Raw genomic sequence first — 12,153 nt, 5'->3', positions numbered from 1 at the left:
CCCATACTAACCAGCTTTGACAGTAAATTTGCCTGCAGGCTTCAACTATTTGCTACTGTATCCTGAGAAGCCATTAAATTCCTTAACCACAAGGAGAAGTTGTAAAGTGAGAGGCGCAATTTTTTAAGTGACAGTGTTTTTTTAGAAGGAATTAAAAAATTCATCTAATGATCTAAAATCCCTAAAGCCCCATCTTATTTAAGAATACTCCGTTCAAGATCTACCTCCACCATGACACTGCCTCATGTACCACTATAAAACACCTCTAACAGACTATAGTTTACTGCTATTCCTTTTGCTAGATATGAATCAAATTAAAACTGTTACAGCAGTAAAATACTTTAAAAATTTGAATTTGATTGTCACTGTCTCCAGCAGACAGTAGAGCCTACTGTATAAAAGTAAACTGAAGATAAATTGTTCTGTTTCACTGAAGCAACTGTTTACACTACATGTTGAGAAGCAATTACCTAACAGTCACTGACAGCTCTGCTTGTAGACATGTAGTCTCAAACTACTACTGGGTATTCATAATCTTCATTTTATGTCATAGTTGCATAAAATATTTAACAGCTATAATCTTCTCATTAAAACTGATGGTATAGAATAGAATAACTTATAAAAACCATGAATACACAGGAACTTAATTTGAAGTGCTTTTGTCTTTTATTTGTAGACTATAAATGAGCTGAAAAGAAAGTTCTTGGATAGTATTAAAATGTAAATTTTTAGAGATAAGTTTTAGAACATTCTCAGCTTTACTATTAGTAACTACCTATAACATTTTAACTGAAACATCGAAAGAAAGCAAATATACTTCATAGTAATGCTTTTTCCTCAGAAATCATCTATAAAAAAAAAAACAGTAAATTTCCTCATTTTACAAGCAAAAACAAATTACAGAAGCAGATACTTCCTATTCTAAAGCTAGTGAGACAAATAAAAAGCTTCCACAAGGCAGAGTAAATGAAGCACTATAAAAGGATAGAAAACACAACAATAGTAAGGGAGCAACAAAGTCCCAGACTGCAATAAGTAAGGATGGGCACAAATACAGCAATTATAGACAACTTACCATTAGAAGACCTTAAACAGACAAGGAATACCAACAAGATACCCATGCTTCCACTGCCAACCCTTAAATGAGGTCTGGGAAATGGTGGATTCTGGCTCCACCCCTTCCTGTCACTCAGGTATATTGCATGCACCTGAGCTCCCCTGGGTTGGTCCTGCCCTCCCACCAGGTATTCAATCACTCTTTCAAGCTGTGACTTTGTATTTCTGCTACAATATGCCAAGCAATTATGCTCACCCAGTTCTAAGTTCAGTAGTCACATACACCGGTAATTTTGAATCAGCGATTCAATCTCCAAGGTCTCTGACAGTTAGGATCTTGATATCAAAGTAGGAAGGACATCCAAAACAGATACAGAATTAGTGACTGTAGCAGAAATGCTAAGTGACGGCTTGATGCAGTGATTGAGCACCTGGTGGGAAGGCAGGGTCAACCTGAGGGAGCTCAGGTGCATGCAATATACCTGAGTGACAGGAAGGGGTGGAGCCAGGATCCATCCCTTCTCAGACCTTATTTAAGGGTTAGGAGAGGAGGTAAGGGAGTCTTGCTGGGGATTTGTTGTATATCTGAGGTTTCTGAAGGTAAGTAGCTTTTTTTTCCTGTTTCTTTTCCCTTTGTGTTTGTATTTGGGCTTCTTTTTATTTGCTGTAGCTAAAAGCTTTGCTACTCTGCTATTGTCATTGTACTTTCCATCACATTATAGTATTACAGTGAGGCTATAAGTGTTTTGAGGGAATGAGCATGTTTTAGTATTTCTGTTGGTGAGGTGGAAGAAGGCATAAACAACTTTAGAAGATAAAATTAAAGGAACTACAATCATTGTTTTTTAGTACAACTTATAATGCAGTATAGGATCAAAAAAAGAATGTAAAGCTGGGGATCTTTTTAGATGAGAAGTTGTATGACTAATCAATCAGATTAAAAAATAATAGAAATATTCATTCTTTATATCAATATGCTATTTCTGCAGCTACCAAGCTCATTACACATCAGCAATTTCTGAGTTTTGCCTGTCTGTAGGTATAATGCTCAAAATTGAAGGTGTTACTTTGAGCTACCGTTACCACTAAATGGAACAACTATCTTCAGTGCATTTTCTTACAGCTTTTATGCTAATGCATACCTTTATAGTGAAGGAATTCTACTGTTTCCTTTTTCATACTAGTTCCAACAACAAACAAACCAAGTTACTTTATTTGATGCTCTTACCTAATTACTTATACCCTGTTGTATATTTATGCACCCATTTCTGTTTTTTGTATCAAAAACTCATCTCCACTAAATGCTAAGGTTATCCCCCCAGTTCTTCAGATTTGGTTTGTATTATCTTTTAAATCAAAGATTCTGCTATCAAATCTAGTTGAGATGTATTCTAAGAACTACAGAGAACAAGGTATGAAATAGTTAAAAGCAAGTCTAAACACAATGAATAGAACTTACAGAGCTTTTAGTGGCAGCTGTCAAGCTAACTGCAAGGAGAAAATCAATCACTATTGAAGTCTTCATTCTTTCAAAGCTGTGAAGTAGAGGATCAAAGGAAACAGTAGTTAATATAAGCATTAAAGCTAAACATTTACACTTGATATCTTTAAATGTTATTGGAAATAATCTAATTAACCTGTAATTATATCCCTATATTTTACAAATATAGTGTATATTTATGCTTTTACAATGTGTAAATACATTTACAATAGTGTGATCAAACACAACTTAGAGTGAAATCAAAAGCTATTCTTTTAGGCTATTATGTATCAGAGGTTTCTGCTTATTTCAGGAGTAACCTTATTGAAGGTTACAAAGAGACACAAATTACTGTGAAATAAAAGAGAAATAGCTCTTTAAAATATTCAAAAAAGCCGGACAGTATTCCTTGTTGGTTTCCTAAAATTAGGAGAAAAGCCTCTCTTACATTTAAGTAATAAAAATCTGAATTTAATTAGTTATCCTTGAAGTAAGGAAAAAATGTCTTGTGTAGCTTCTGTGTACCAGGAAAATATGGAAGTAATTTTTCTATCACAGAGTAATTTCTGGATAAAATGTAATAGTCAGCAGCTTTTAGTCTAATGGTGACAAGGATCACATCTGTCAACTGATAGCTATGTATATTTTGTATTGTATGACCTATTCATTTTAAATCCTACTACTTCATATGCAGATTATTTTATATGACAACAAACACCACTGTATCTAACTGCTTTACAAACATTAGCTAATATAACTTGAAAAATTTCCAGAATGTAGATTGTCTTTCAGTTCGCAGATGACCAAGTTCTATTTGCATAGATTATACACAAAGCAATTTTAATTATTTAAACCGATGCAAGTGATTAGATAAGGGATTTTTTTTCTGGTGAGATGAATTTACAAGAATTGTCTGGCATTGTCTTCTGTTATTAATTTGTATTTGAGTTTTATTTTTGGTAATAAAACATGCCTTTTCATGAATTATGACTGTAGTAATTATGGCAATGCAGCTGTTGCCACTGTTGTAATGACATCGTCTGATGTGGTAGAGTAGTGACCAAACAGCACGTTAACTGTCTGGGCAGGCTACAGATGACCTGTATTTGATTATTTCAGCCTCTACTCATGCATATCCGGTTAAGTATGTCACATCAAATCTTGTATTCATAGGGTCTCCTGTGTGTCTCTCACCTTTCCCCCTCTCTTCTTCCCTCCTCTGGACAGATACAGAACTAATGTGAGACAAACATGGATGTAAATACAGGATGAGTGGGATTTCCTGGCCTGCTCTGATACAGTACAGAACACCAAATTTTTGGGCTAGCTTGGGAAATGCCACTCCAATAATGAAGATTTTGCTACATGCAAAATGTTTAGTTGATACCCTAAAAATCAACCTTTGAAAAATCAGGCTTTAAATCACCTCAAATTTATTTTATCAATTGTATATCAGCTGTCATTTCATTAACTGTAAGTGTTCTAGGGAGAGTTTCACACTCTGACTACATAAAGCATCAAAGAATAGAAAAGAAATGGAAGGTTATAAGGTCAAATATTTTCATTCTTACAACAAAACAGTACAAAATTAATGCTCTACTTTTTCTAATCTGTGGAAGAGAGAAGAGTTGTAAGATCTGTCGCATCATTCACTTGGAGAATAGACCTCCAAGAAACAAACAAACAAACAAAACCTACAAACGATCCCACCATAGAGAATGGAAAACAATACATTAAAAATATTAAGGAGTGTTTTTTCTTCAATAAGAACATCCAAACCTTAATCCATGTCTCAGATGAAAGCAAGTGCATACTTAATTTTTCTGTGTTGCTGATGTTGGCTAAGTCTAAAGGGACAGCTTTTGCTGAGATATTCAAAGCTTTTGTTATAAAAATAGTTTGTTTTATAAAACCAGTGTTTGCCAGTTCAAATAAATAAAAGTAACTTGTGCTGGAGATACCCATTCCTATCAAAAATATCTCAGATAGTAGACGTGAGACTTAATTAGCACACACAACAGAATGCAGAATCTTACTGTAATGTTTCTGAGTTGAAAGCACGAGCCCTTAATAGCTGCCTTCTGTAAAAGGGAGGTTTAAGGGCAAGTCTTGTGAAACTTTACGATTTTATCCATATCAAATTATATGTATAGTCTAAGACTACACTTGGAGTATGTACTTTTATGATGATATGAAAAGATTTCTCCTATAATTTTCTAATTTATAATATAATTAACTCTCTCTCTGCGTAATTAAAGTTGTGGAAAAGTACCTCTGAAGATTCCTGCATTTTTGTGCCTGGGCTTTCTTTACAGGCAAATGTGAGAATCTGTCTGCCAAAAGGACATCTAATGATTTGAAGCTCAAGCCTGTCTAAAAGATTAAACTCATGCACAAACTTTGCTTTGATACTACTACAAAAATTGAGCCTATTTCCTTATCTGAAAAAATGGACACTCATTCATGATTTTATCCACTTCTAGGCCTGGAGAGCAACCCTTATTCAAGAGCTATACATTATTATAAACTAAAGAACTACAAATTTGAATATGATGTTTATTAACAACCTAACTAGATAGCACAGCAAAACAGCTAAATACTACTGAAGCAACATATTCATCATTAGCAACATGGTACGATGTCATATGGCCTTTACAAATAAATAGTTTTAGTCCATAGCTATCCAAATTATGCTAAATTCTTTCTTCCTCCCCCATAGGTAACTAAAATATTTACCTTTATCCTCTGGAAAGAACTCAAAGCTGTTAAATCTTAAGCTGATGCAAAGAATTCCAGACCCCTTCCCAGACTGCGATTGTTTTTGCTATTAAATTCTCTAGTGCTGAGGCTTACATCTGCTATGAGTCAGCGGGCAGGAATGTTTCTGAGGAGCTGCAGTTCTCAAGACTGATTGCAACATAAGGAGAAGATGATGATTCTGTGTCTAACACAGCAATTCTCCACAAAAGATAACAAATAATTATTTGTTTTCTTTCACTGCTGTTATCCAAGAAATTGGTCTCAGAATGACATCCAGCTTTCCTGAAATGGAACCTAAATCTCTTAGGCTTCAGAGCTAAAAGGTGCTTAACTGACTTGACTATTAATACTCTCAGACTATAACTTACTGGTTAGAACTGATATAATAAAAATCTGCTTAGAACAAACAAAAGAGAAAACAATACAGACAAGGCCAAGGAGAAGAGAGAATCCTGTATGATGTAGTTACTTTTTAGCTGAATTGAAAGGCACGCAGAAGAGTGACTCAGTGACTCAGTTGGAAAACATCACTTTGTATATAAGCATTTTAGATCCAGATGAATACAACAAACTTTTTGAAAATGTAATTTCTTCTGAATATTGCTCTCCAATTCTGCTACTTCTTTCCCAATAGTTCAGCAAATGTCTAAGCTTTCTGGACTGCTTCTAGATGAAGTGCGCTCTTAAGGAAATACAGAACAATAGAAATAAAGAGCTTTACGTTCCACAAATACTCTCTCAACTTTTGAAGATTAACACTTGTTGAACCTTCAACTTTTTTGTCTTATCTGGAACCCCATTACCTGGCAGTATCTCTCTTTACTAATTACATTACATTTTAACTGAATTAAGTTTAAGTAACTGAAACAAACTCCTCATGAATGGCCAATGCTAAGAATCATTAAAACGAAGTGATCAGCAGTTAATTTTCGTGGGGAATCTTCCTATGGTTATTTCCTTTAGAATGGAGTATTGTAACTGTTCGTAGCATGACTTAGCTCATAAAAGTATAATACTCAGTGTATAGGCTCTAAGTGAGAAAGTGGAAAAAGGCATGATGTTTTCAACTGAGATTTATTAAGTATTCAAACAAATTACTGAGGACTAAAAGTAGATTGTCTACGGTTTAATGTTTTTTAAACTAAGTCTAGATAGCTAAAATCTATGGCTGTGGTTCAGTTAAACATTACTAAATCCAGAGCAAGAGCTATATACAGCAGCAAGTCAAATCCATGTTATTCAAGAGGTCTATAAGCTACATATCAACTGACTGATTTTACAAGAATAAATATATTAAATAGAAGACTCCTTAAGAATATGCAAATAGAAGTAATATAAGCACAAAAGGAAAAGACCTGGCTGCTCACACAAACTTCCTTTGGATTTGCTGCTCTTGGGAGGGTTTTCACAGAAGTGTAGAAACACGTGCAAGGATTATTATTTTTTTCAGGTTTTTGACTAAAGTACATTTAAAGAATAAAATTATGTTGCTCACTTTAACGCTAAATCCATGTGCTTATTATCTCCCCAAGTAAGGCAAAAACTGCTGTGTTAAATCCTTTTATTTTGAAAAAATTTTTCAGTAAATAGCTAACAAAGTAATGCAGTAGACTTTGCTCCAAATATATTAGAACTTTCAGCCGTGTATTTCCTGAGATATTTTACCTGTTAGCAGTTCAACAGCTTATAAAATCAGAAAATATGGGATAATGTGTTCATATCACTCTTTTCTCATTCAGTCTTAAAAGAAATTGCAAGCTCATGAGAAGCTTTTGTGCTATAATCAAGCACCAATTTTCCATGATAAAAACTAATATAGATGTTAAATGCTATTTATAAAATTGACTTTTATCTAGGAAAGTTTTAAATCACAAACATCACATGTACAATCTTTGACCCTCTCAAATTTCCAACAATGACATGGTAACTTCGTGCTTGCCAAAAAAGTACTTCCATTCCATCTGTTACAAATTAATTTGTTTGTATTCTTCAGGATTGTTTTGTTTAATGCTAAGGGTAAAATAGAAGACATGTAATGGACTCCATTTGAGGTTTGACTCAAATTACATCTGAAAACATGCATTCAGCATTACATATCCAACAAGGGGCAAACGGTCTTTCACATTTTCTAAACAGTAGCAACAGTAAAGAGAAGACTTTTAAGTGTCTGCTTAGTTTCTCAGTTTAGCCGCCAGGCTTTTTCTGAATATGGTACCTAATTATCCCCAATAATGTGTAAACATAACAATTTTTTGTTTGTTTGTTTTTCATTTTGTCACTGCAACAGAGCTGAAATCAAATATAAGCCAACTTCAGCTTTATGCACTTTTTCCTTTGTATGTTTATGTTTTTAAAGGTGGATTTTTTCCATCGACTGACTCTAAAATTGTCTCCCATGTTTATAATTAAATCTGGTTCAGTAGTTATCGTAATTGATAATGTGCCAGTTGCCAGAATATTGTTCTATCTTCATGTTGTAATTTAATTCAACAAATGAAAATGCTGCATAAGAGGTTTACACAAATTTCTCATGGCTGTCCGCATAGCTGGCTGCCATGTTAAATGGCTTCCAATGTTCCAGAGACCATTGATGAAGGTGATTACAATGCCCTTCACTTGTGTGAGGCTACTTTAGATTGTTCAACAGTTGACTTGGACTGTATTTACTGAAGATTAACTTACAAGTTCAATGAGTAAAATAAGAAAAACTACAGTGGTTTTAGTCAACAGTTTGGCTTGCAATAAGTTATAGCCACTGAATTTCTAGAAGTTAAATATACTTATTAGTCATTTTATGCTAATTTGGAGCCACGTGAAAAAACAATGTCATACTAACTTCAGCATTAATAGATTCTCAGTGATCCTACTTACTAAAGCTATTCAGCACTTCAAGATTCCTATGGAATAATGTAGAACAACTTAAAGGAAATCTTACTTAGTTAAAAGACCGCATCTCTCTTACATGGACTACTCATTCACATGAAAGATGGTTATACCAAAGTATTAAAATAACTATACAATCATATAAGATTCAAGTGACATGCTTGTGAGGTGTTCATGATGGGCATTTCTGATGCAATTATTTATAGGAAAGCCTACGATGTTCTGTTGTACCAAACATAACAAATCATCAAAATGCCTCAGTATCACTGTTTACTCTTCTAATTCTCCACGTATTTGGCACTACCATGAGTTCTTAATTACTTTCTTTCCCATGGTTGCTCTGCTGACAATTTTTTCCTCTAATTGTCTTCCTCCAATATTTTACTCTTCCTCTTCCTTCATTCCAGTGGTGTGCAGTTCCATGAGGTAATATCCCATGCCACTTCAGTGGTGCTTGGGCTTCAGGAAAGCTACCTGAATCTGTGGTCCACCAGAGGCCTCAGTCTTTAGAGCAGACAGTGGCTATGTATTGTTTCATTTTCCTGTCTGCCTAAGGTATGTAATGCACTTGTTTATGCATTACAGTTAACTATTCTCCTCAAATACTTTATAAATAATTTATAAATACTTTGCTTTTCAATACCAGATGAATGAGAGTGCTACAGGCCAATACTTTGCTTACTTTTGGACAAATAAAAACTTAACAGCTCTTAATTCTTTTAACATGCAGTCTTCAAAATGGCTTGCCACAATTCTATTGAGAGCAATGGAATACTCAGAAATACAGAAGTTAATTTATAAATTTCTACAGATTTCATCCACGGTAAATTAATTGCAAAGAGTGACCAGGACCTATGACTGTGTTGTAAAGTACATTAACAGATCTAAGTTTTGTGTAACTACATGATGAGTTTGAAATGTTAGGACAATGAATGTGATTCCCTGATGAGGCCAAGAATTGAAATGACAGAATGAACTTATTTTTTGATGTACTGTTCTAGTATACAACAATAAACTTCAGTCTTTAAATAATTAACCTCATTTTGTGTAGTCTTTTAAGAAAAAGTATAAAATTTAGACATGATACATAAATAAGCAATAAATCTTCATTACCATGGACAGTATGTAAATTCAATGTAACTAAATGTTTTATAACACTTCAAATATTGGGTAACCTTAACATTTCTCATTAAAAAAAGAAAAAAAGATGAGCAGTTCATCCCATAGATAGTAGCAACAGCAGTATTATTAGCGTAGATAGAACATACAACAGAAGTTTAAGGTGTAACGAGCATCTAGATCTGTACACATCTCAAATATGAATTAAACTGCTGTGTGGAAGAGTATATGGTCAGCAGGTGACTTGCTGGAGGTATTAGTGCAAGAGCATAGAAGAATATTCTTGTCCTTTGATTCAATTCAGAGGGAGAAATATATGTAGAACTTCCAAGCTATGCAATCTTTTAATCTTTTTTCACATATTTTTTAGGTTTTTATTTTTCCTTCAGTCTGGCAGGTAAACATTTAGATAGTGACTCCAGAAATCTAAATAATATGGACAATGTTGTAATGCACAATGACCAATCCAGATATTATGAATTGAAGGCTGTTCCTCCTTACTTGTCTGAGGAATCTGCAAAGATGCATAACTCAAATCTATCATTTCAGAACAGCCATTTTTAAGTGCTTTTGCTAGCCAGGGAATGAACTGCAGATGTTATTACTGAACCAGAAACAAACAAAATAAGTAGATGAGACTGTCATAACTAAGAGTACAATTGGGGAGTACAATTCTCCCCAATTACTCCTCTTCACTCTCAGTTAAACTCTAACCCTACTCTTCTTGTCGCTAGTCTTTACATGTACATATTTTGTTTGCTTTCTTTCCCTTCAGTATAGAATACAGTAAAATTAACAAGGTAAGGACAGTAGATATGCAAGGAAAAATCACCTCTCTGACAGTCAAATTTAATTAGAATTGAAAGCTACCCCAAAACATAATTTATTCAGTTTCTGTGAGGGTGCATTTGTTAGTGTGTCTGCTGATGGAAGGACTTATAACAGAAATCTTTGCAGGAGGAATTAGTGTCATTCTACAGGCTTATTAGCATAGAAATGGGACATCCCAAGAAAAGTGATTTTTTTTTTTGTTTTGTTTTTAATTAACAAAACATTCTACAAGCCATGTTGTATTGGCTCACAGTTCTGTCCAAATTCTGAGATGTTATTTTAGGACCGTAACAGAGAACAACTTAAAATAATGCTCCTTGTAGTGCAATCTAAGGTTCTTGAATGCTTTTTATACCTATTATTACCACCTGCAACAACAAAAATGGTGTTGTGGAGCTGGTACTGTTTAATTTCTTTGGAATTAGTTATTTATTTATTAATTTTAGTAAGGAAAAACTCACAGCCAATTCCAGAAGAGAGACAGCAAAGTAAAAAGAAGAAAAACATAATTCTAATGGCAGATGGAAATCAGTACAGTGATCCTGTAAGGGCTTAAAAGAGACACACTACCAGCATATTATGTATAATTGTAAGGAAGGGAAAACACACAGCTATAACATTTAGGTCACAGTAAATTCTAGTATCTATTTAATTTATTGTTTTTTTTGTTTGTTTTCCCCTTAACTTGCAATTCTTTATCTGCATGTATTTTAAGAGTAACCATAGTAAAAAATACAACAGTAGTCGTTCTACTATGCAATTTTTTTTTTCTTAAATTCTGCTTCCACCTGCTGGTCAGTGGACGGTATGCCACCATGACAATATAAAGCCAACAGCAGCCTTGCCAGTATTGTGCTGAGTATCCAGGCATGGTACCCCACGTCAGGATAAAAGGACATTGGTGAAGTATAATACAGTTCAATAACATCTATTCATTACATACAGAATTTCTCTGTTGCAGATTCTTTTTGAAGTTATTTCAATTACAGATATACAGTCATGTAGCCAGTGGTAGAAATTGGAGCAAAATGCTGTGCTGACTCACCTTTCACACACTATCTGTTGTCCAGAAGTATTCCTTCAATTCCCAGGCAACTGCTGGAGAGAAATATATATATATTTATTTATATTTATAGAAAAAAAATCTTTATTTCACAGACTTTATTCCTTTACTAAGTTATAGATTAATGTGTTGTTTACTTTTTTCTCCCTTGGATCAAAACACATTCATACAGGTGATAACGCATGGGGATTTAACTATACTTCCAGGCAATATCCTGGGCAGACTCTAGCCCAGGATGAACCATGAGCTTAGGCAATACTTCATATTTCTTCTCTGGAAGCTCAGCATAATGTATATCTTAAACACTGTAGCTTGCTTTTCCTATTGTGACAATGGGACACCCCCTCCTGTCCACTGTAAATCACTCTGCCCACAAGGCAATCATTCAAAGAAAAAAAAAAAAAATAGGCAGTATTTAAACTGATTGTTTCCTTTTTCTTTTTCCCCTATGTTCCCCCTTCTCCCAAAGAACATTGTTAAGAACCCAGACCTGCAAACTACAAGCACTAGGGCAAGTAGCTGAGGAAGTACAATACCAATGCAGGAAAAGCAGAAAAAGAGGTGGGATGGATTTTAAGGATTCCCACCTTTCCACCGTTGTATTTCTCAGCTATGAATTCTTACAGGTGACCAAACAAATGCAGACAGGAACACACTCTGTAAGTCGATATTGCCCTAAAGAAAAAGGACTCTGAACGCTTTTCACGGCTTGTGGTTTTGATGTTTTTATTCTACTAGTCTGCTAGCCTGGTAAAATCACTTACAGAGTACACCACCGTTTTCGTATTTCATTTTAGAAGCAAAAAGTGGCCGATAATACGTCAGCAGGCAACCTCCGCGCCGCCAATGCTGGATACGAGCTAACTCAGTTACGGTCCTGAGCGCTCTCCTGACTGAAAAACTACAGCTCCCAGGAGGCGTTGCGCCACGGTAGCGTAAGCACGAGAGCACTCCCTGGAGC

General features: G+C 34.7%; 1 protein-coding gene across 4 annotated transcripts in view; it reads right to left on the bottom strand.

Moving 5' to 3' along the window:
- The window catches only part of FGL1 (fibrinogen like 1), a 26,843-nt gene extending 14,690 nt beyond the window's left edge, over window positions 1-12,153 (bottom strand). For 2 of the 4 annotated variants that reach the window (XR_014883131.1, XM_003205789.5), the window contains exons 1-2: window positions 5,273-5,425; window positions 2,516-2,591 (exon numbers count right to left, since the gene is read on the bottom strand). Coding sequence is in view for 3 of the 4 variants with exons in the window: in XM_003205789.5 (XP_003205837.2) it covers window positions 2,516-2,581 (66 nt within the window). In the remaining variant the exon portion in view is untranslated. Of the gene's footprint in view, window positions 1-2,515; window positions 2,592-5,272; window positions 5,426-11,174; window positions 11,228-11,956 lie in introns of those variants that run through there. The other 2 variants (XM_085223066.1, XM_085223067.1) reach the window with 2 other exon arrangements.

This window comes from Meleagris gallopavo, chromosome 4 (genome assembly GCF_905368555.1).
Source record: "Meleagris gallopavo chromosome 4, MGAL_WU_HG_1.1, whole genome shotgun sequence".
Classification (NCBI taxonomy): Eukaryota; Metazoa; Chordata; class Aves; order Galliformes; family Phasianidae; genus Meleagris; species Meleagris gallopavo.
This window is presented reverse-complemented; position numbering and strand designations above follow the sequence as displayed.